The sequence below is a fragment of the Pithys albifrons genome, chromosome 15 (genome assembly GCF_047495875.1).
Source record: "Pithys albifrons albifrons isolate INPA30051 chromosome 15, PitAlb_v1, whole genome shotgun sequence".
NCBI classification, from domain to species: Eukaryota; Metazoa; Chordata; class Aves; order Passeriformes; family Thamnophilidae; genus Pithys; species Pithys albifrons.
In genome coordinates this window covers 9,838,128-9,861,167 of record NC_092472.1, presented here as the reverse complement: position 1 = coordinate 9,861,167, position 23,040 = coordinate 9,838,128, and the positions used below count along the sequence as shown (strand labels likewise).

The 23,040-nt window shown below is 49.7% G+C and overlaps 1 protein-coding gene across 3 annotated transcripts in view; it reads right to left on the bottom strand.

Moving 5' to 3' along the window:
• The window catches only part of SH3PXD2B (SH3 and PX domains 2B), a 69,618-nt gene extending 47,731 nt beyond the window's left edge, over nt 1-21,887 (bottom strand). For all 3 annotated transcript variants that reach the window (XM_071570350.1, XM_071570352.1, XM_071570351.1), the window contains exons 1-2: nt 21,724-21,887; nt 10,172-10,252 (exon numbers count right to left, since the gene is read on the bottom strand). In XM_071570350.1, the coding sequence (XP_071426451.1) occupies nt 10,172-10,252; nt 21,724-21,795 (153 nt within the window). In that variant the 5' untranslated portion in view covers nt 21,796-21,887. The remainder of the gene's footprint in view (nt 1-10,171; nt 10,253-21,723) is intronic.
• Between the last annotated feature and the right edge of the window lie 1,153 nt (nt 21,888-23,040).

The following is a 23,040-nucleotide window of genomic DNA, read 5'->3' as shown; positions in this document are numbered from 1 at the left end:
TTAGCCTGCAGCACAAGACAGGGAGAGGTCTCACCTCCATCCTCCTCCCCTCATTATTCCTGGCTTTCCAGGATCCACTCCAAGCTTGCAGAGCTGTTTTTCTGCCAGCTTGGGTAGGGGGATCAGACCCAGAAGGGTCTCAAACCTCTTTGCACCCAAACTGCTCACTGAGGGAGGTATTTCTCAAAGTCTGCTACAATAAAACACTTTCTTCCTCTCCAAAAAGGTCAAGTACCAGAGCATAGTTGATGGTAAATGATCAGCTTGCACAGGAAAATGGGAGGGCAAGGAATTCTCCATAAGGTGCACAACAGCACCTTGTGTACTGAAAAATACCTGGTTTGGCTAAGTTAATGTTGTATCATCACTGAAAAATTACATCCAAATGAAAGCTTCTTCTTGCCCAAACCTTAAAAGTTCTATCAAAGGCAGTATTAAAACAATAAATTTGCCTCCCTTAATTATACCTCCCAAGCCTAATCTCCAAGATCTAATTTCCACGATGCCAGGTAAAGACAGCCACAAACATCATTTATAATTCACTACTCAGCGACTCACCCCTACTGCAAAGGCCTCAAGATATGGTACCAGCAAGGCAGAAAGGCTCAGGGAGGGGGAATTATGATGGGAAAATGATGGTTGTCCTCATGCCACCAGAGACCTGCTCACATTGCAATCCCAGGCAATAAAAGGACACAGAAGTTACCACAGACCAAGGTGTAGATCAGCACCCCACATCCCAGGGATGTGTGGGAGCCAAGAGGCAATGGGAAGATGAGCAGAAGGGCTGACATGAATCCAGAAGCACTGCAACACCCCTGTGGCAGTGGAGGAGCAAAGCCTCAGCCACTGGCAGGAAAACCATGGAGTCAGAATGGCACCATGGAGGGGATGGGCTGGCTGCTGGAGCTCTGCAGCATCCACCCACTGGCACCATGTCACGTTTTCCCCTCTCCACTTTCTGGCTAACGAGGTCCCCCTCCCCACTGCCTGGAAGCCGTGAGTCACAGGAAGGGCAGATCCTGCACACCCAGCCTTGCTCACCCCACAAGGTCTCCCCTAGTCCAGCCAATGGAGCAGCCTCTGCAGCTGGCACAGACCCACCTTCCTCGTCTCTCCCACAGGACACCAGCCACACACCCAGGAAAATCCTGTGCTGGATCCCAGTGATGGGAATGAGGAGATAAACAGGCCTCAGGGCAGAGAGCACGTAGGAGAATGTAGGAAAGTAGGAAAAAAAGAGCATCACTTCATGGATGGAGCACAGCACTGGGAAGGGCGAGCAAGTGGTTAAATTCTTCACTTGTGCCCAGGTCCATCAGGACCCCAGGAGATCATTGCAGAGGTTCACACCTTGCTTTGCAAGGGGACTGCAAGACTGCAGGACATCCTCCAGCAAAAGCACTTCCAACATGCAGTGCAGGAGCAGTGATTTACAGTGTTGTGGTAGACCTGTGACAGCCTGAAGTAATCCACTGAAAGGCACGGAAAAGAGTGAGAAATCAGGACTGTGGAAACACACATCGTCCCTTCAGCTTTATCACCTTCCTCTACAAGGGCAGGACAAGCCCAGAACCACCACCTCCCAGCTCTTATTTCCAACTCCCACTCACCATAAAACTGCACAGATGCTTCCACTTTTTGATGTCCATGATATGTGGGTGGCGCACACTTCAGTCCATATTATATCATATGGATTTTGCAAAATAAACAGGTCTTGACCAATTTACTAAAAATCCACTGCTCTGAGACACAGCACTCCTTTACACTGATTTACTGCTATCCATCTTCAGCTTCTCTCCAGGCAGCATCAATCAGCTTGAAACTGGTTCATTTTGGATCCAGGGCTGCTGCCACATGATATAAATTGCAGTTTTTTCCACCAGAAAAGTGGGCTGTGTTAGATTATTAAGAGCACGTGGAAATGCTGGATCTCACATCAGCCCAGACCCAAAAAACCTCATCAAAACTCCCAGTCACACACAGGCACTGTAACAGGGCCCTGGGCACCTCCCCAGGGACAGAACCCATGGGCAGCAGGTAAGAGAGGGACCACCAGTGAGCTCCTGCCCTCTTGGGATCTTGCTCAGCCCTCCCATGAATGAGGCAGCTGAATTTCTAGAGCTTTTTCAATAAGTAGCCGAGGAGTGGAAGGGTATCAGCTCACTCCTGACTCAGGGAGAGAGGTGTAACCCCTCACCTCACGTTACAGGACAACCTTTAAACATTGCATTATTGAAGGACTCACCAAATAAAACCACACTGGATTGTCAGCATGAGACCTTAACTCCATCTCCAAGGGATGGAACTTTTATCCTCCCCATCCTTCTGTCTCCCCCCTCTATGGGTTACACTCAGGCTCGTCTCCAGATCTCTCATCCTGCGATGCTTCCCCTGGGACAAACCTTCCCCAGGGCTGGGAAGCAAAGGCTGTGAATGCTGTCTCCTCCAGCTGTTCTGCCAAGTTTCCAGCGGGAAGGAGACCAAGGATGCCAACAGGGATGAATGAACAGAGAATAGACTTGGAGAAGCTCTCTTTTGCAATCGGTCCACCACGACAGCGCCGGGCGATGCATCTGGGAACAAGGGAGCAGGCGGAGATGGACTCACAGCAAGAGCGTACAGAGCTGCACACTCAGAGAAAAAGCAAAGAGCAATCAGCTTGGAATAAACCAAGCGCCAGTGAGTGCTCTTTCCAGCAGCTGCTGAAGAAAGGCTTTAGCTATGAGAACTGAAGATTATTTCTCCTGCAGACACACATGCCCCAGGTGTACACTGGCTTGGGAACCCTCATCCAGCACTGACTTTCAGGGACGACAAGCTGCCGATTCCCAGGGGCAGGCACAGCTTTCAGCAGCCCTGCTCTCCTGCCAGGCATGGAATGCAAAGTGAGTCGGGGTGCCAGCCCGAGCCAATTATAACTCAGTGACCTGCCTCAGCACTAGCACGCACGGGAATGCGCCGGCTCCCGCTGCCAAATGCTGGAAAGCTATAAATGGGAGACATTTGGAGAGAGAAAACATTAAGGAGCCAGCTTTTAACTAGGCTGAAGTGCATTGGACTGTACATGTTCTTTCTGGAGGGAGAAAGGAGAATGATGAAGATCTTAGATGCACTTCTGGAAAAATACTAGCGGTTTCTTCTACACAGAGAGGTAGTCCTTATTTAATGGAAAGTGTTTCTCCTTCTCTCGAGTTCCATTATGGGAATTCAAGATTTCTACACTTCTGCATATGGTGTTTAAGCTGCTGGCTCTCGGTGCAGTCTGGGCACAGAGGAAAAAGCAGTTGCTAGTGCTTTGTAGAAGAAACCTCGCCATAGGAAGCTGTTGGTTTTTCCTTGTCCTCGGTCACGCAAGGGCCTGTCTTTCATGATCCAGCTGCCTAAGAGCAAGATCCTGTGATTTATTTTTGTGGCAGGGTGAAACCACGAAGTACATTGCACACGCAACTGCAGAGAATTTTGCTGAACTCCACAAACCCTGGAGAAAAAAAAGAAATCTCCAGAGTATTGAAATAAGATTCCTGTTACGAAATAGCTATTGAAGGAGGCCTGTTTACAATCCCTGGACACAAAAAGGCATCCATCTCCTGCAGCCACAGCTTGGCAGAGAGCTGCCTCAGGGCTTTTCCATCAAAGAGGCCGCCCAGGCATGACCCAGGAGAGGGGTGAAATCCAAGGAGCTCCTTGTCTGGTATTCCCACCTAAAGGAGCCTTGTGCTGTTTGGGACACATTACTCAGTATGCCTGCCCCTTGTTTTCCACACTGAGAGAATTAAGATAACACTTCACCTTTGTGAACTGTGTGCCCTGCCAGGAGGCCAGGTTAAAGAGCAGAGGAGGAGCAGGAAGAAAAGGAGGAGTGCAGGCAGAGGAAAGCAAACACAGGGCTCACAGTACTGGAAGCAATGCAAGAGGCTCATTTTTGTTTTTCAAGAGTCCAACTGCCTGAAACAAGCTGATGAGAACAATTCCTCTTTGTGTGCCAGTTACAGTCTTCCAAGCCCATTTAAATTTGGTGTTTTATTTAAAAACAGTCTGAATCACTAAGATACAGACTTCCCCCCCCCCGCCTGATTTTGCCTGGCGCCTCACACAACAGGTGAGGACCCTCCTCCAAAAGGCCTAATCTGTCTTCCACATCGAGATGACAGGCACAGACCATTGTCTTTTGCCAACTTTCTCACGGAAGTAGGCACCACTTCAACAGACTATTTAGTTTTTGATGTTACACAGAAAGCTGTTGGCCTAAGAGCTGCATGACTGTCCAAGATGACATGGCTCCAGGTAGGTCAAAACTGAAAGTTTCCAGCTAAGAACCCAAAGGATTTGTTAAACATATGGACACACAAGAGAACTGGGAAACACACTTGATGCACAGACAGACAGGAGGGGGAGGGAGAGCCAGAGCAAACTTTAACGTTGCTTAAAATTCTCAGTTTGTCTGTCCCTGAATTGTGCTGCAAACACCCTCATTCCAGCCTGCATCATGTGTCCAACCCTGGGCTCAACATCAAACCTCCATGCAGAGAAGCAGCCACAGAGCATCACCCTCTCCTATAGCCTTCAGCTGGAACAAGAACTGAAGGAAAGATTTCTGACTGGAAGGGGAAAAGCCCTGGGGTAACCTGTCCCCAGGAAGGGCACCCCTGAAACATGACAGCATGGAAAACAAGACATGACTGGAAAGAGTCAGGCAATGACTCCTGGTCCAAAAGTAATAAGTTGTATGAGGAGTGATGGGTGTTCAGCTCACCCAGTAAAGGAGGTTCAGGGGAGACCTTCTCACTCTCTACAACTGCCTGAAAGGAGACTGCAGCCAGGTGGGAGGGTCAGGCTCTGCTGCCAGGCAACCAGTGACAGGACAAGAGGAAATAGACTCAAGGTGTACTAGGGGAGGTTCAGGAAAAAATTCTTAATGGAAAGGGTTGCCAGGCATGGGAAGGCGCTACCCAGGGTGGTGGGTATCTGCAGATATTCAAGGAATGACTGGGCATGACACTCAGTGCTCTGGTCTGGTTGACAAGGTGGGGATCAGTCACAGGTTGGACTTCATGATCTTGGAGGTCTTTTCCAACCTAAATGATTCTCTAACTCTGAGAAGGTGGCTGCACCTGAAAGTCAGAGGATGCTCCTGCCCAGAGACAGCACAGTGGGCTGGTAACATCAGGAAAGGTGCAAAAGGGTTGGGTTTGGATGTAAGAATCTTTCAGGAGTGTAGCACGACAACAGTGTCTCCTGGTCACTTGAAGACTTGAAATAACTACCATAATGGCTGATGAGCTCATAATTACAGAGTGAGGAAAAAATGTTTCTTTTGGGGGTTTCCATAAAAAAAAACCACTAAAGACAAGCCAGGATCTGTTCTCTAACCAACAGTCCTTATATCCAATGGTTTCAAGAGGATCCTTCCAAGAAACTTGTTAACCCTCTCCTGAATGATGCATCCAACATGATCCAATGGAGCCCTGCAGGAATTGCACAACTCTTCCCCTGCTGGCATGGCTGGAAGCATCTTTCAGGCACACCAGATGCTGATCCTTTACCTCTGTCCACCAGAGAAGCCACTCAAATGTCTGATCACCAACTTCCACGCCAGCTAACATTCCCAGCATACCTGCCAGCCCCAATTAGTGTCCTGGATACAACTCTCATCCTTGCAAGCATCAGTCTTACTGCCTTTATTTCTTAGGAACAGCATCCATCTGCTCCCAATAGCTCACATCTGGTATAACAAGTGTTAGGCAAGAACCTCAGTACTATTTGAAAGAAATTACTCCTCCAGCCAAGAGATTCATGCAGAACTGAGTTTAGTATTTGCAGTTACAAATTTACTACAAATGATAGTTACATGAGGTTGCAAACTTTAGAATTACAACTTTATCCTTCCTAATCCCTAAAAAGTTGCTCTCATGTGAACTGCCATGCGATGTGACGTTTATTGAGAAAACAAGGAGGAGAGGCAAAAGGAACCTGAGGACAGAGGGTCTACATAGCAAAAACGCTCCTGAGGTCTGTCCAGGTCACTGAGTGTTTTCTCCTGCAATGAGCAGCATGTAGGAGGCGGAATTGTTCTTTGGTTTCATCATTCTCCGCTCAATTTCACCACCTGGTATGGTACACTGAGCTTTCCTGTGGTGACCCCAGAGCAGGAAAGGGCATGACCTGCAGGATTTCCAAGGCAGAAGAGCCACCACTTCATCTGCTTAAAACACGGGCCTAGAACCAGGAGGAAGCAGCTTGTTCCTCGTGCTGGGATAAGAGAGATCAATTGCGGAACAAGTGTTGGTCACCAGCTCTTTCAGAGAAGGTGACGACATCCTGCGTGACAAATGGCTCTTGCTGTGGTCAATGGAATGGAAACAGGTAATTAGGCAGAAAGAGGATGTCTTGCCACACTTGGAAGGGAAGTGCAGGGTGGTGCTTGGAAAGGCTGCTGCAGTGATGAGCTGTAAACCTGGATTTCTACAGGAGAGGACCAGGCTTGGGCACCACTGACAGCCAAAGGGAAGAGCTCTGCAAGTTCACAGTACTCAGGCAAAACCTTGAATGCTGCCTGCACAGGCTGTGGCACTGCTGAGACTAGCAAACTGGCTTTACACATTCTCCATTTCAGCACAGGGAATACAACTGGTCTGACATCTCTGCATCCAGACAGATGCAGGAAGGATTTCTTCATGGAAAAGGCTGTCAGGCAATGTAAGGGACTGCCTAGGGAGGTAGTAGAGTCAGCATCCCTGAAGGTGTTCAAGGAATGACTGGACATGGCACTCAGTGCTCTGGTCTAATTGATTGGTGAAAAGCTGGACGAAATCTTGGAGTTCTTTTCCAACCTATATGATTCTGTGGAGTCAGAGACCAGTAAACTCCAAGCTTCACTCCTGTTTCAGCTCAGCAGACAGTTTGTTTTGAGTGTCATTCCTGCTTGGCTGGGGAGGGAAGACACTGCCCTCCGGTTGCAGTGGGAGCCAGCGAGGCTGTTGGTATAAAGTGTGCTCGTGTTTCACTTGGCCCTACTCCTAAAATAATTGTTTGGCCACAATGGAAGGTGACAAGCGAATCAGATGTGGCCTACAGGGAATATCAGGAGAAAATCCCCAACCACTCATGAGCCTGTGCCTGGGCTGCTCTGAACTGCAGCAAAACGTCAGCCAAAACACCTGTCACTCCTGCCCCACCAAGTTCTCCTGTTGGATCAAATGGTTTCCATGTCACTGACAAGAGTCACTGAGAGCGAAAGAGGGTGCACCAACCTTCACCTGAATATGGCCAGAGCTGCTCTTGAAAAAATGAAACCTTGCTCAGCTTCTGACAGGAGCACAAAAAGCACAGCCAGAATCACTGGAAACACTGATATTAAATTAACAAATATCTCTACCCAAACCTGCATGTACTGCAATTGCTCAAGGCTGTAAGTATGAATAAATTTGGATGGATTTTCAACTGGATAACATGAAAGACAGATTCTTGACACAGAGATCACCTGAAACTCAAGTTTCCAATTCTTCCTCCAATGCATCAAAAGATCATCAGACCTGAATATTTTCCCCTCTTACTGTTTTCAGAAGCAGCTGAACCATTTTAGTCAATCAGGGTTTTTTGTGGGGATTTTGTGGATTTTTTTTTTTAATAACCAGAGGCATGAGTAATTTCCAGCATGGAAAATTTCTGCCTAAAGAGCTAAAATTGGCATAGAATCATCCAACAGTCACACAAGATAGGCCTCCAGCAATGGCAACAGTCAGTGCCACCAAGACTACCTAGAGCATTTTTTTCCACTGCGCTGGGAGGATCTGTTTCACTCCTCGCCTTTCAATCCAATTTCCACTGTACTGCACAAGTTTAAAATAAGGACACCAGGAAGCATGTGTGATAACAGGGAAGGAAGGGAAAAACCACAGATTCTTTCATTCTTTCAACAGAGCCAAAAAGGAGTGGTTATTTTTTTTTTCTTAAGAAAAAGCTGCAGGGAACCGGGATGGGGAGAGATGTTTGCTTTAAACTTTCCCATCTGCACCATGAGATACATATATATGCATATATATGTATATGTATAAAGTACCCCTGTCTCTAAGAGTGCTCCAGGTGTTTTGAAGAGTCAGTTTGAGCCTCTGGCTCTGGACAGCCTCCAGTGATGAGACTTTCCATCTAGGAGCATACACAGATCCACCCAAGATAGAAAGGGATGGAGATAGGCAGGATGGCCACTATTCCCTATAGTCCTTCCCCACAAGGAGCAAGGCAGTCCAGGGAAACAACAGAGTTGGAGGCACTATTTTATCACACAAACCCCAAAAGACTGTGCCCCCCTTGCAGCAAAGAATGGAATGAGCTTGGCCACCACCTTGGAGCACCAATGAAGATAAGATGCTGTGGAGAAGGAAGCACAAGTTCCATTTCCTTCCAGCCCTGGCTGCTGCCCAACAGCTGTTCCCTGTTTATTTACTTTAATATTTCCTTGGCTACAACAAGCAGCTGCACGCAGCTTAACCCCTGCCTGCACTGGCAGCTGCCCATGCCATTCTACCTGGCCTTGTCCAGCAAGATGCCGCATGGCAGCATCACAAGGCAGGGGATGGACATCCAGGGTCTTGCCAAATCTGGGTTCTCACTGGACCATGGCCTCAACAACATGGTCAGATCCACATTTCTGCAGAAGGTGCCTTGTCAGGCAGAAAACAGGGCACCACTGATGTGAGCAGCATCTCACACAAGCCCAGGCTCTACAGGCTGACCTGAAGTCAGCTGAACCTGAGAAAGCCATCTGGATTCCTAGGGGCTTGCTTTGCTGGGCAGGCTGTAATTTTAGCAGTGTATTTGTGTCTAGATGCAGCAATTTCAGGGAAGGCATCCTCAATTCCATGCAAGCACTGCACTCTATTAAATACAATCTATAGCGATGCTCAGCCTCATGTGAGTAGGATGCTGGAGGCAAAGGGTGCCCAGCTCCTCTCCTGGTCTCACACATAGCCCAGGAGGGACATGCCAGTGGCCCTTCTGGCAGCTGCTGCTGGTCCATAGATCACTTCATGCACTTTCTTTTCTCCTCTGCACAGAGCCTGTTCCAGCAGCTCAGTTTGTGTTTTGGCTCATAAAGCTTAGCCAGACCCCTTGGCTCATCTCCACCAAGGAGGGGGTGGAAAACACCCTTTGCCTGCTCATCCAGAACACTGGCTTTGGTTTTCTGCAACCCAGCCTGTCCCAATTGCCTTTCCAATCTCCTCCCTCCTATCTCCATTTTCCTCCTGGCTTCCTCCTGCACCAGGAGGTAATTGAATCATGTAATGGCCTGCACTGGAAGGGACCTTAAAGACCATTTAGTTCCAACCCCACTGCCATGGAGAGGGACATTTCCCACTAGACCAGAATGCTCAGAGCTCCATCCAACATGGCTTTAAACACTTCCACAGATGGGGCATCCACAATTTCTCTGTGCAACCTGTGCCAGGGCCTCACCACCTTTAAAGGGAAGAATTTCTTCCTAATATCTAATCTAAACCTCCTCTCTGTCAGTTTGAAGCCATTTCCCCTTGTTCTGTCACTACATGCTTTTGTAAAAAGTCCCTCTCCATCTGTCTTGTAGGGTCCCTTCAGGTACTAAAGCCAATGCTGCCAGCTGCCCTCTGGCCTGGCATTGGCCCTCCCCAGAATGCCAGTCAGTGGGACACCAACCCAGGGAATCAGCTCTTTTCAGTGCCAGCCCTAGTTTGCTGTGGTAGTTGCTGAGAAAGGTATGGTATGAGCTCCAGAGGAATGGAATTTGGGCCTAACTTTAGCGAAATCCTTCCCCAAAGCAAACAAACCTCCCCCTAATAAAATCCCCATCAATTGCACAGATTTCTGTTGCAGGAACTCAAACACATTGAGGTAGCCCTACACACACTTAGCTCAGGAACTGACAGCAGAACATTAAAACTGGGACTTGCAAAAGACCCGGAGTGACCCCAGTGATATGCAAGGGGCACTGGAGTGAAGAGCCCATCCAGTTTTTGAGATTGCTTTTTTCTTGCTTTCTCAAGGATGCCCAAAATTGTGTTTCAGTTGCCTCAAATCAAAGCATTTTCTGGTAGATCTCAGCAGGAATAGTCACTGAGGCAGAAAACACACAGCTCAACCGACCTCAGCTTTCACCCTCCCAAGTCAAAACCCCAAGAACTAAAGAAATTCTTACCTGAAGGTCAAAGAACTTGCTGTACCGTCTGTATATGACCTCTGTTGATCCATTGGACCAGCTGACCTTGATAATGTACACCTGTAGGGAAAAGAGGAAGGGATCAGAGGAGGGAGCCAACAACCCACACCACAACCCAAATGCTGCCAGCACAGCTGATGTCAACCAGGGGAGTTCACAGGAGCACTTAAAAGTCATTTCAGCAATACAAAACATATGCAAGCTTAAATTATTAAGCTCCACTGCTGCAACTTAACTGTCTACTACATGCTTATTGCTAGTTGTAAACTGAGACAGCTCCCTAGCCCTAAATAAGGGCACACAAGAAATGTGAAAGGGCACTTCTCTGTAAGAACACAGTTCAAGTACCTCCATACACATTGTGAGTTAATAACAGAGGCTTGGCTGTCCCATCTAGAGCTGCAGCATCAAGTTTGATGTCAAGATCCCAGAGCAGTCCTTTCACCAGTCTGGCTCCTTGGGCTGGGGCTTGCAAGACCTCAAGTACTCAAGGTTTGAAACTCCATCTGTTCTGCCATAAGCAGCTATGAGGTTTTGCGTTCTCAAACTTTCTGGGGTGCAAATGACTCCTGATCCTTAAAATGCTACACAGTCAATCCTAGTCATTGAAAATTATTCACAGACCATATGACCAAGATTTTACTGGTGAATAATGCAAAAAAAAAATCCAAACCAAAACCAAATTCAAAAAAACTCCAGCTCATTTAATGATTTATTCTTCTATGAAAGACAACAAGCAAATAAAAGAATGACACAATTTTTTATCTAATGTCCTCAGTTGTTGTTCACAGAAATCAAAGATAACCCTTGATAAGATGCTGGTGTAACAACACTCAAGTGATGCAAACCTCAAATTGATAACAGATTGACTGAGCAGAATGAGTGGACATTAATTTTTGGCTCCTAACTCATGTCCTTATTTTCACCAGAAATTCAAGTATCAATTCACTGAAGCAGGAACAAAACATTGAAAAGCCCAGGTGAAGGGACCTGTTAGAACTTCAGTTAACTCAGTAAGGCATGAAGGCTCTTACAATGCTGATGTTTTAGTTTTTAGAACAGAATTCCTTGAAAGTTTCACAGGTTTTCCCACTGAGATGCCCATTTTTCCATATTCTGGAATGCGACAAACATCCTGGCCCAATATCAAAACTCAGATACCAGGAGACTCGCATGGATAATACAGCACTCAATTATTTGAGCTCTCCAAACCTACTCATATGCTGTACTAAAAATCTAACCAAAATCTCACTCTGATGCTCAGAGGGCTGACACAGCATGACCCACCAAAGTGAGGAGACTCCTGAGGAATGTCAAATTCTTCCCAGTGGAATCACCTCCAAATTAAGATAGAAAATGAGGCAGTAAGATGAAGTTCTTACTGCTAAAATGAAGAACGTCCCTACTTTCAACCTAGCAATTCAACATCCACTTTTGTTAAACCAGATGATCAGCCCAAACACAGCTGTGAGCTAGCTGCAAGTCACAGCACCACCAATCTCTTCTTTCACTCGCAAACTCTCTGTTTTGAGCCGAAAGACCTGCACTTTCTACACATTAACACAAGGAAGACAGAGGGCTCCTGGAACACATCTTTGCCAGCTGTGGAGGCCTGGATAGACCACACTCTGTTACCAGGGAAGAACCACAGCATCAGCAAACTACGTGTTAACTTGATGCTAAGTAAGCTCCCAAGCTGCCTCTACCCTTACTCCAGGACTTGCCAGCAGGCCAACATGAGCTCATTTGGGTTGGAAGCTCAGCTGATATCCCAGCTTTCTTACCAGTCCACAGCACTTCACGGGGTTATATCACCGCTGGCTGCCTGCCTGGAGAAAGCCTTCCACTGGGGCAGCAAAAAGAGCCAACTTTTCTCCATTGTTTATTCCTATCCTGCCTTTATTTGGAGTCAACAGCTTATTAGACTGGGATTTTAATCAGGATGTGGATTTACTGAAGCCAAAATGAATTCAGAGCTCTTAAGGGTAATAAAGCCATGAGATTTGAGGGCACACCACGCTTTATTGTACCGTTTGCTATTGAGGGAAGGAGCACTTCTTCTAAGTGATGAGCTCACTCCTATTTTGCTGAAATGCAGATCTCCCAGGAGTCAGGATAACAGTTTCTTGCACATCCAGTTTGAACAGCAGAAAGGTCTCCAGGGGTATCTCCTCATCTACTTCCGAAAAGCGGAAAAGATGCAGAAGCCCACAGGAACAGCACCTCCTCAGTATCTATAAAATCACTGCCTCAGTAAAGCTGGCTTCCTCTTTCCTTGGGAACATTCCTTGTCCTTCCAGTGGCCCCATCCAAGGTATTCTGTGGACCAGAACCATCTTCATCTCTGCCAATACCTAAGCCAGTCCCTGCTATCCTAGGGATAAAAAAACGACCAGAAAACATAACTCAAGTGCTCTCCTCAACTAACAAGAAGATTTGGCAAAGTCTGAACAGTGCCCTCAGCCACTCAGCGATGGTTTCTATAGGGCCTGGAGATGATGAGGCACTAAGCTCACACAAGCACCTACACATCCCTTTCTCAGGTGCTTTTGGAACACCCTTGCAATAATCAAGACAGTTCTGAAAACATGGGACTTGATCTGAAGTTTCCCTTGCTGGCCTGGCACTGCACCACTGCCAGGAACAGCCACCATGAAGTAGCATCCCAAATAAACCAAATTTTGTCCCAATAGGAGCTACGTCATCAGCTGCTACCCCAACCCCCAGTCCTGCAGAGGCTGCTCCGAGGACAGGCTTTTCCCCAGCCCAGCTGTGTGGCTGAGAGCATGTGGAAACAGTTATTTCATGGGTCTTCTCCAGCTCTGATTTCTACAGTCCCTCAAAGAAATAACAAAGAGAAACCACCAGCAGGCTTTTCCATGGAAAGAGCAAGGGGATCTCCCAGGGCTGCAGCTGGCACTGCCTCTGGGACATGCACCCATAGGGAGCACTGCTGGGAATGGTGGGGCTGCCACTTGGATCCCTCTCCAATGTTTCCTCCTGGGGTGGGAAGAGCAAGCAGATGGCAGGGAGGCACTGGGCGGTCGAATCCAGGAGGGGGGCTCTGCAACCCCATCCCGTGGGCTGGGCCCCTGGCCAAAACCAACAGGCAGAGCTATCTAAATATTTACAACCCTTCCTGGGCCAGCAGCAGGGTCTGCACCATGGAAGGGAACTAGCTGACTTGGTGAAACTCGGGAACTATCAGCTCCTTTCCCCCTCTCTGGAAAGGACATCTTACCCTTTCCCCCTCCCAACCCCGAAAGCCTCCATCCCTTGTTCCATTCCAGCCTACATCACTGCACATATGTCAGTCAAACCCCACAGTGAGGTCTGATGCCTGAAGGCAATGGGTCAAGTTGATTTTCAGAAGAGGCAGAATCCACCAGGATTGAACCCTCCTCAGCTTCACTTCAGCCATGGGTCAGACGGGTTAGGCTGAAATTCACACCCATGATTCCAAAATCCTTGAGATGCAGCTCATGGCATTTGTCCTACTAAAATAAGGGCAGAGGAGAAGAACAGAGTTGTCAGGGCCACTCAAATACACTAAAAATCCTGTTTTCAGGTTTAAAGGAGGCCCTCCACCCCCATTCCCCCCCACACACACACACTCCATCTCCCATCACTCCTGTCCCAGTCTCCAGCTTCCCTATCTGAAACCACAGTCCCACTGCAGCCTCTTATGGGGCAGCAGGCATTCCCAGTAGGACCACCTTGTCAGAACCTCAGTAAAGAAAACAAGGCCTGCCTTCCAATCATGGGAGTAGAGAGGCCACAGGGACAATTTTGGAGGTGCAGGTGGATCTTGTTTAATGACAGGTGAGAAGAGCAGTTCACACAAACACAAAATGGTCTTCATGCTCCCACCCCTCGGAAGGCAGAAGTCAAAGAGATCCTTCACAGAAAATGGAAACTTCCAGATGCAAAAGCCTAACAGGCTCCATGGGAATTTGGCTCCCCAACTCCCTAGGATCTCCAAACTCCCTACATTACAAGTAACTGGTCACATACTAACTACCTAAAAATTACCATTTGAGAAGTGTAGCATCAGGACCACCACTGCTCCAGTGGTTCCCCTTAGTCACATTAGAAACCAAGTGCCCTAAATGGAAATATAACATGGAAAAAGACCCATGGAATCTTGCAGTCCACCCCGTGACACCATGAGCTCTGTCCCCTCCAGCATGACTTGGCATCTGTCACTGCTCTACCCTCCCCAACACCTCTGGAGAGGCAGCTCAGGGGTAGACTGGCCCAGTGGAAAATGGGACTGAAAACCTTCGGAAGGGAACTGTCAAAACCCGACAGTTTGCTAAAATAAATGCAAATGGCACCTGGCCAACCGTAACAGAGCTGTCAAAGAGAGCTGCCAGTCAGCTTGGATGGATGGCAGCAAGGGCTCTGCAGCCCCGGGGGAAACTGCTGGCAATCCACAGCAGGAGAAAGCTGGAGGGAGATCCAGGACACTCCTCTTGGGCAGGATGGCTGCCCAGGCAGAGAGCAAGCTGCAGCATCGGGCATCACCAGAAGAGCAGGGAGGTTGTAGAAACCAGCTCAGATCCAATCCAGAGTGGTCAGAGTCACGGGGACTACAGCGCATAACAGGGAATGAGAAGCCAGAGCAAATCACCTCTAGCTGAAAGGGCAGTCAGAGACTTAATTGCTTTTTCTCTTCCTCTTGAAGAAATGAAGTAGCATAAGCCCTGGGAGCAGTCAAACACCAGAAGTACTTTTCCAAGGACTCCTAAAAAACCTCAGTGCTGCAGACAGCAGTGGCTCCCGGTGACTTCCACTGCTCAAAGGGACCAAGAACTCCAAAGCCTTTCACAAGCCCTTGGTATTGCACCTTCCACAAGATGTACATTGTCCCATACACCCATGTGGGTAGAAAGAGGAGATGACTCAAGTGGGTGAGTTGAGGCAAAGGAATTAAGAACAGATACTGAAAAAAGAAACCAAACCAGAAACAATTTCCCATTCTTGAAACACAAGGCTGCATGACCTTCTAGAAGAGGTCTGGACTCCTTGCATAAACACGCTATGGGCAAGCTGGGAAGCAGCCTGGACTGCTTAAATTTGAGCAGGAAAAAGGCAGAATGAAGTGCAGGAAAACCTAGACCTGTATCTTCAGCCTTTCTCCTTCCACAGAAGCAGTTTTCCTAAGTTTTGCATGGACACCTGCAAGGCATCCTGGCTGAGGTTGGGCACACATGAAGCCCACAAGTAAAGCTTTCTGAGAGGGCAGCTGCTGGCTGGTCTGAGAACTCTCTGCTTGGCACAGCTGAACCAGGCACTAAGTGCAGCTCTAGCCCAAGCTCAGCACCATCCAGCTACACCAGCTCAACCCTAAGAGTAGCACAACCATACTAATAGAAACTCCGCTGGCATGGCACAGCCCTACTTGGGTGGTTCTGCAAAAGTCCCAGAGTGTCCCCACCATCCCTGTGCTCAGAGATCCCACACACTGAGACCCCACAATTTCCATGCTGGAGGCATGAGGACAACATAAGGGTGGAAAGCAACCCCACTGTCACTTGGAAGAACACCTCCACAGAGCTGCAGGGACATGCAGCTCTGCCCAATGGGCACCAGTGTCGGTCTCCAGCCTTCAGCAGAGCTCCTAAGGCAGAGCCAGACATAACAGCCTCCTGTGGAGGCAGAGCTGTCTGCAGAGCTGTTTCCAAGGAGTTTGAGCCTGTGTGGTCTTGGGTCCAGGGAGACTATGTACAATAAACCTCTCTGTGGAAAACTCCACATATTTAAAGCATCACTCGCCAGCAAAGGGGAAAAGCATCAGTCAAAAGCATCAGTTTTTCTATTCCACCCATGCTACCCCCAGCTCCCAAATGCAGGGAAGTGGTGTGAGAGCCTTGCACCCTTCCTTCGGCCACCACACAAGAAAGGAGTGCCAAGAAATCCAGAGGGGCACGAAAACCAAGGCAGCTGAGGGACTGAGCCAAACCAGACCAGGTTTAACATACAAAAGGGAGTGGGAAATTGTAAGAGGAAAAGAAAAAAAAGGAGGGAGGTGGCAAGAAACAAAGAAAGTTCTTGGCGTCAAGCTGCTCTGCTTGGCCTCCCTCCATCAGCCTTCACTGCTTCAGGCCTTGGGGCTGGGGAGGGGAGCATGGGGGCTCATGTGCCATGGGATGCCAAAGCTTGAAGCTTGGGAGCCAACACCCAGCTCTGTCCCCAGATTAACTTGTCACCCCCTCAGTCCTGCATTGTGGACAGGGAGAACTGGGAGAAGGGTCATGCTGGTTCAGACAGCACTGGGAAAGGCACAGAGAAGGTATTCCAGAAGCAACTGCAGGGCATCAGGGATGCTGCTGTGGTCCCTCGAGCAAAAGAGAGAGGCAGAAGCAACAAGTTGGAGCTGGGTAACAGGGCTGCAGGCAGCACCAGGACAGGCATATGCTCACCACCATGGCATAAGCCCCAAGCCAGCTTGCCCAGACATCAGGACAACAAAGCAGTCACCTTCCCTCGCACTGATTCATCCCTTCAACAGTATCCTCTTGTACAGCTCAGGCACAGCACTGCCTGAGCACACAGCCAATGCTACTGGGATGAAAAGTGCACACACGCAAGGTTATGCCAAGCATGGAAACCCCAAGGGCGACCCATCGAGGCCACTCAGACCCCTCGGTCACACCACATATGCACCCGCTCATTTGCTCTGAGTCACACTGAAGGTCAAACATATGGATTCTTTTGTTTCCTATTTCCCACTGCTACATGAAACGGCCGGAAGACAGAGATACCCTCCAAAGCAAAGCTGTGAGGGATCAAGGTCACTAGAGCTCTGAGCAGGCAGAGGCGATGGACGGCCTCAGTGCTGAAGCTCACTGCTGGAATTGAGTACGAGCATCAGCTTTCCATGCAGAGCTGCAATCGCCTCAGTGGCCAGGTAATAGGCAGCATTTGGCCCTTCCATTGAACTGTGACATTCAAGGTTTTCAACAGCCTAGAGGGACATGACTAGGGAAGAAAAACAAAAGAGAGTTTGCATTTGAGTGCTGGTTTTCATCCAGAAAACTAACAGGGCTCCCTTAAACCCCAACTCTACTGAGGGGTGAGGTGGGAAGAAGGACTGGTCGGCTCTGTAATGTTGTACAGCAGAGTGGGACCAGGCAAGAGGACAGGTTAAAATTTTTACCAGCTACAGGCTTCAAACTCCTGCCCCTGGAGCTGGACAGCATCAATCAACCAACAGGAAATGGGATGAGACATTGCAGAACCACAGGATACAACAGCAAAACATCACTAAGGATGGTGAGAAAGCCCTCAAACTTCTACAGGCCACCATTGCTCAGACTCCAGCTTCCTGGGCTCACTCTTGATTCATACATTTGCTCTCTTTCAGTCCTAGTTTGGTTAACAGCTCCTGCATAGATTCCACACTATTAATTGTAACTTCCTGCTTCTTTGGTCTAAACGCACCCAGTTCCTTTGGTTTCCCACAGGACATTCTCACCATACCAAGAGCACGGCCACCCTTCCCAGAGAGTGCAGCACAGGGGAAGTCATCCCTTAATGCCCTTTTTAAGCCAAGCAACCAGTATGATTCACAACAGCAGAAATAACACAGAATAACACGGTGAAACTGCCAGGTCCCCACAGGGCTCTGCTCCAGACAGGCAAGTCAGGACCAGGGGACCATGATATACAGCCCATAGGACACATGTTCTTCAGAGGGCACCTTCTGTTCTATACATATAAGGCACTGAAGAACCACTACATCTGCAGATTGGTAGCTCTCTTGCCTCAGTTGCCATTCAAACAGTCTTCCCTGAACACTCCATAATGAATTCCAGATAAGCAGTTGGGATGGGTTGGACAAACCAAGAAACCACAAGTGGCCTCACCCCTACTAGGAACAGGAACACAGACACCTACCACCATGTCACAAATTCCCCATCAAAAATATAACACATTTAGTTTTTGAATGTGGTTTTCCTCAAACTTGTTTTAAAATATGTATAGATGCTATCAACCAGATTCCAGCATGCACTGTTAATTACTTTTGCAAGGCAGCTGCCACAAATGAGGTGTTCACCATTTTTAAAGCTTGCCATCTTGTAAACTGAGCTTGCAAAAGACATGTATGCTGCACACTGTTTAAGCTTCCCTTTTTCAAAGCAATATCAGCGTGCAAGGTGGCTGGGAATGGATGTCCTGCAAGACCATAGTCCAGGTTTCCCAGTAAACTAACACAACCTAACAGCATGCTGCTCTCTCTTTCCTGTCAAACATATACATATAATTTTGCTTTGTGCTCTAGAACATCTATTTAAAACTACATGAGCTGTGGAAGTGTTCTTGGTGGGCAGGATGTAGACATGAAGATGTGATTCAATGGCTCTGCTATTAACACACAGAACAGCACACACATTGCAGCTGTATTAAAACGAAACATCCTGAAGCTTGCCCAAGGGAAAGAAAACAACCAAAATCTGGATTTAGTAGGGAAAAGCTTTATTTTAGGGCTTCTACTAGAGAATAACAAACACAATACTATAAAAAGATCCTATGTGAAGTCCTTTAAAGGAAAATTTAGTCTGTTTCAACTATGGCTTTGTTTTGGGTCTTTTCTGAATAAACATTCATTTATCAGAGACTTGGCCAGACCATAGAAATGGCAGTCTGCTACTCTGTCACTCAGAATGATTATTTTTAAACTTTACTCTTGGACTTTGCCTTTTCAGATTTGCAGTATTTCCCTGGAGCCCTTGCCAGCAACGTCCCTGAGGGGCACAAACTGTGATCACTTAACATTGGATTATATGGAAAATGTTACTGCAGGGCAATCCTCCACCCACTGCCTGTAGGATGGAGTCCCTTTCTTCACCTGGACAATGGGCAGCCACTACCCAGAGCATCCTGCAACAAATACCTATGCAAGGATCATTTCTCACTGACTCTGCCAGGTACTGCCCATAAAAAAGCCTAAAGACACAAGTGGCACAATGCAGCTTGAGAGCACAGGGATGTGTTTGGGTCCCCAGTGGACTCTGACACTCAGCTCAGCACATGTTCAAGCTGGTACCTGGTTACCCAAATCCTGCCTTGGACCTTGCCGGGTCCTTGCCCAGCCCAAGCCCTGCAGTTTGGAGGAATATTGTGCCTCCTATTGTGCAACAGAACAAGTTTTTGTCTCAGGCAACACAATTATTTTTGCGTCAATTACCAAGGTGAAAGGCAAACCATACCAGTCTGAATAGGGCCAGCCTTTCCTAGAGCCCTCCCCACCGCAGGCATCAATAAGGACTTTGAAACACTGGTTTGATCTCACTTTTCTGGGAAAGTGGAATTCACAACTTTCTGCTGTGGCCTCACCACAAGTAACACAACTGAACCTTTGTCCAGCAAAGAAAAGCCTCTTGCCGATGCAGAGTAGCCCAAGCAGTGCAGGTCACTTGCCGGTCAGGCCAGTGCAACAGGAGGAAAAGCCGGCGTGGTCCTTCAACCTCCCCAGGGACTCGAGCACTGCCTCAGGGGATGGAGCAGAGCACATCTATACTCAGCAAGGAGAAGCCAGAGAGCAAAGGTTTAACATGGACACTTTGTGGTGGACTCGGATTGCAGTGTGCCAGCAAACACAGTCTAAAGATGACTCAGCCATGATTTGCTGCCCCTCCTTTCCCTCTCTTCACAAGAGGAGGAAAAAAAAGGTTTTGGTTTCATATAATTAACTGGCTTTGTGAATGTGCCTGGTTCCTATCGATTCCTCAAACAAGGCGAGCACTCCCATTCACTCCAGCGCTGCTCCAGGGAGGCAGCTGCCTGCAAGCTGCTGGCCCCTCCCTGGGCTCAGCCCCGCTGCAAGCCACGCTGGCTCACGCTGCTGGATTTCGGTCCAAGACAAGTACAGGGAAAGGTTAGAGGCAGAGGACTCGGCTGAGGAGGGAGCGGGAGGCCGAACGGCCGGACTGCACAGCTGGCTGTCATAAGCTGCACGCAGCCGCCTTCTCCCACTACCCCAGCAGCTTCTGCTCCAGTGTCCCCACCCAGCTGCCCAGCCATACAGCTCTCTTCTCAGAAAACATTTCTGTCCCAGTTTTCCAGCCTCACAGGGATTATTTGTGTTATGCCCAACTCCACCCGATTTGCCACTGCGGGTGGAGGGTGAGCAGGAACAGTACACAAAACCACTTGTGTCCAGCTCTTGGGGTGCATGTCCCAGCCAAGCGGACACCGGTCCCGTGGGGTGCACAGAGACCCCAGGCCTAGCAAGGGTACAAGAGGGTCTGAAGGGAAGGCAGAGGAGCAGCTGCAGGCGATCCTGTTTGAGCCCCGTTCCGGGACCTGACAGCGATGCAACAGATTCGCCAAGACAAACAGAAGCGTACGTAGCTCACAAACCTCCTCACGTACATGCTCCTCCAAGATCGGGTGCATAACACAGCCACAATGAGTAAGTCTGGGATGGACACGGCAGGAAAAGGGGCAGATCTGGAGCTGAGACCAGATAAAGATACAGGCAGGGCAGGAGAGGAAGAAGGGGTGATAAGAGGATGGGTGGTAGCAGCCACACTACATCCCTAGATGCAAGGAGAGGGTAACAGTCCCCTTTACTCTCCCCTCCTAGAGCTGGCCTGCCCTCAGCTTTCCTCCAATTGTTGCTTACTGCCACAAACCAGCCGAGGGGAGCTTGAGAAGCCTCTAATCTCCCACCAGCTCTGAGACCCTGGCTCCTCTGACTCAACACACATTCCAGGCAGAGCGAACACCACATCCGCACAACTCAAACGCATCACGAACAGTGTGTCACTGGGTCACCCTGGTCTAAGGCAAATGGAGCAGGGAAAACATTTTGGTCTTTGTTTTATGGTTGTTGCCAGAATTCATCCACAGTTCTCCACGGACGCCTGGAAACACACCGAAGTTTAAATAATAAAAAACCCAAAACCACTTTCAAAAACAGACAAACCCACAACAGTTTGGAACATGCCCTGGAGCACGCAGGAAGGTGCTGCCTGGGCAGCTCACGCAGCAGGGGTGCAGGGGACACGAGGGATCCCTCACACGGACAGAGCACCATCCAGGGCGCAGAATGCAGGAGCCAGGTGGTCCCCTGCCCCGGGACTGTGCGGCAAACAGGTCCTACGGCTCCCGTGCCAAGCGCTGCTCCTGCATAGAAGCGGAGTCGCTCCGCGGCGGTGCCCGGGGCCGCCTCCAAGGTGCGCGCTGCCTGGGAGCGCCTCCAGCACCTCCCGCCCGAAGCCCCCGAGCGTCCTCCGGCGGGTCCCCCGCAGGGTCGGCACCGGCGTGCCTCGGGAGCGGGGTCTGCGACAAGAGGCGGCACATCCCCGCTCTGGCAAGGGGCACCGGGTGACCCGCAAGGGAGACGCCGGGGTGGGACCGGCAGACCTGGAGGCGCTGCCGCTCTCCTCCTCCTTCTCCTCCTTCCTCCCTTCCCGGAGCTCCGTGCCGGGAGCGGGGCCGCCCACGGGCCGGCAGCGCCCGGCCTTTGTTTGCCCAGCGCCGGGCTCGGCGGAGCAGGCGCCCGGAGCCGCGCCACTCACATAGTGCTTGTTGGGGATGCGCCGCTTCTGCACGTCCAGCACCTTCACCTCCGCGATGCTCCGCCTGGGCATGCCGCTGCTCGGCCCCTCGCAGCCCGCGGGAGCGGCAGAGGCGCGGCGGAGGCACTGGCGCTCACAGCCGGGACCCGAGCCTGCAGCGCCGGCCGAGCCCAGCCAGCCCCCGCCGCGCCGCCCGCTGCTGGGAGCGGGAGGCGGCCCCGGCCCGACCCGGCCTATCCCGGCCGATGGGGCGGCCCCACCGCCGCCCGCTTAAAGGGGCGACCGGCACCGCCCGCCCCGCGCGATCCCGCGGCAGCGACCGCCGGTACCGCGCGTCTCCGCTCCGCGCTGCTCCCACCCCGTCTCCAAGCTCAGCGCTGTCTGAGCGCACAGTGTTTCGCAGCGCCCGGTTGTCCCTGGCAGGGAGGTGGTTGAGGGGCTGGAAGGGTCCGGTCTTGCCCCGGTTGCCTGTGCGTGCTATCACCAGTTCTTGTTTCTTCACCCTGCTCTTGTCCCATTACAGCGGTTCCCAGGGTGGTCCTGGCTTGGCTACCACATGCCTCAAGGATGCAGGAATTGAGCGGGAAGAGGTCTGGCTTGGTTGTTGGAATGGTCAAATCAGCAGAACTGCCTTGCCCAGGACGACTCGCATACCTGCATACAGAGACTGTTTACAAGAACATGTAGTGACAGGACAAGGGGGGAATGGCTTCAAAGTGAAGGAGTAGGCTTAGGTTAGATATTAGGAAGAAAGTCTTAACTGTGAGAGTGGAGAGGCACTGGCACAGGTTGCTGAGGGAAGCTGTGGCTGCCCCATTCCTGGAACTGTTCAAGGCTAGGCTGGATGGGGCTTGGAGCACCCTGGTCTAGTGGAAGGTGTCCCTGCCCATGGCAGAGGGATTGAAATGAGACGATCTTTAAGGTCCCTTCCAACTCAAACCATTCTGTGATTCTATCCCTGGGAGCCAGGAGCTGAGCCACCACATCCACCTCTTCGCCCTGGCAGCCCCACCCATCCTGTCACACTTTGTGCCCAGCTCTGCCCTTGGGGCAGCAAAGGAGACAAGGCAATGACCAGGCACTTCTCTGCATCAACACTACTCACGGCCTCCATCTTTCCAGCAGCTCCTCAACACGTGGCATAACCACAGCTCTCTTTCCCATTGGGCTTTTAATTACATTATAAAGTTACTCAAGGCTTACACTGGCAGGTCATTAGTTTTCATATGAATTTAATTTAATCATAAACAACTCATCTCACTCCTTAGCGGCTCCTTAAATGTGGCTCGTTTTAATACTATTAACTTTGCTACAGCC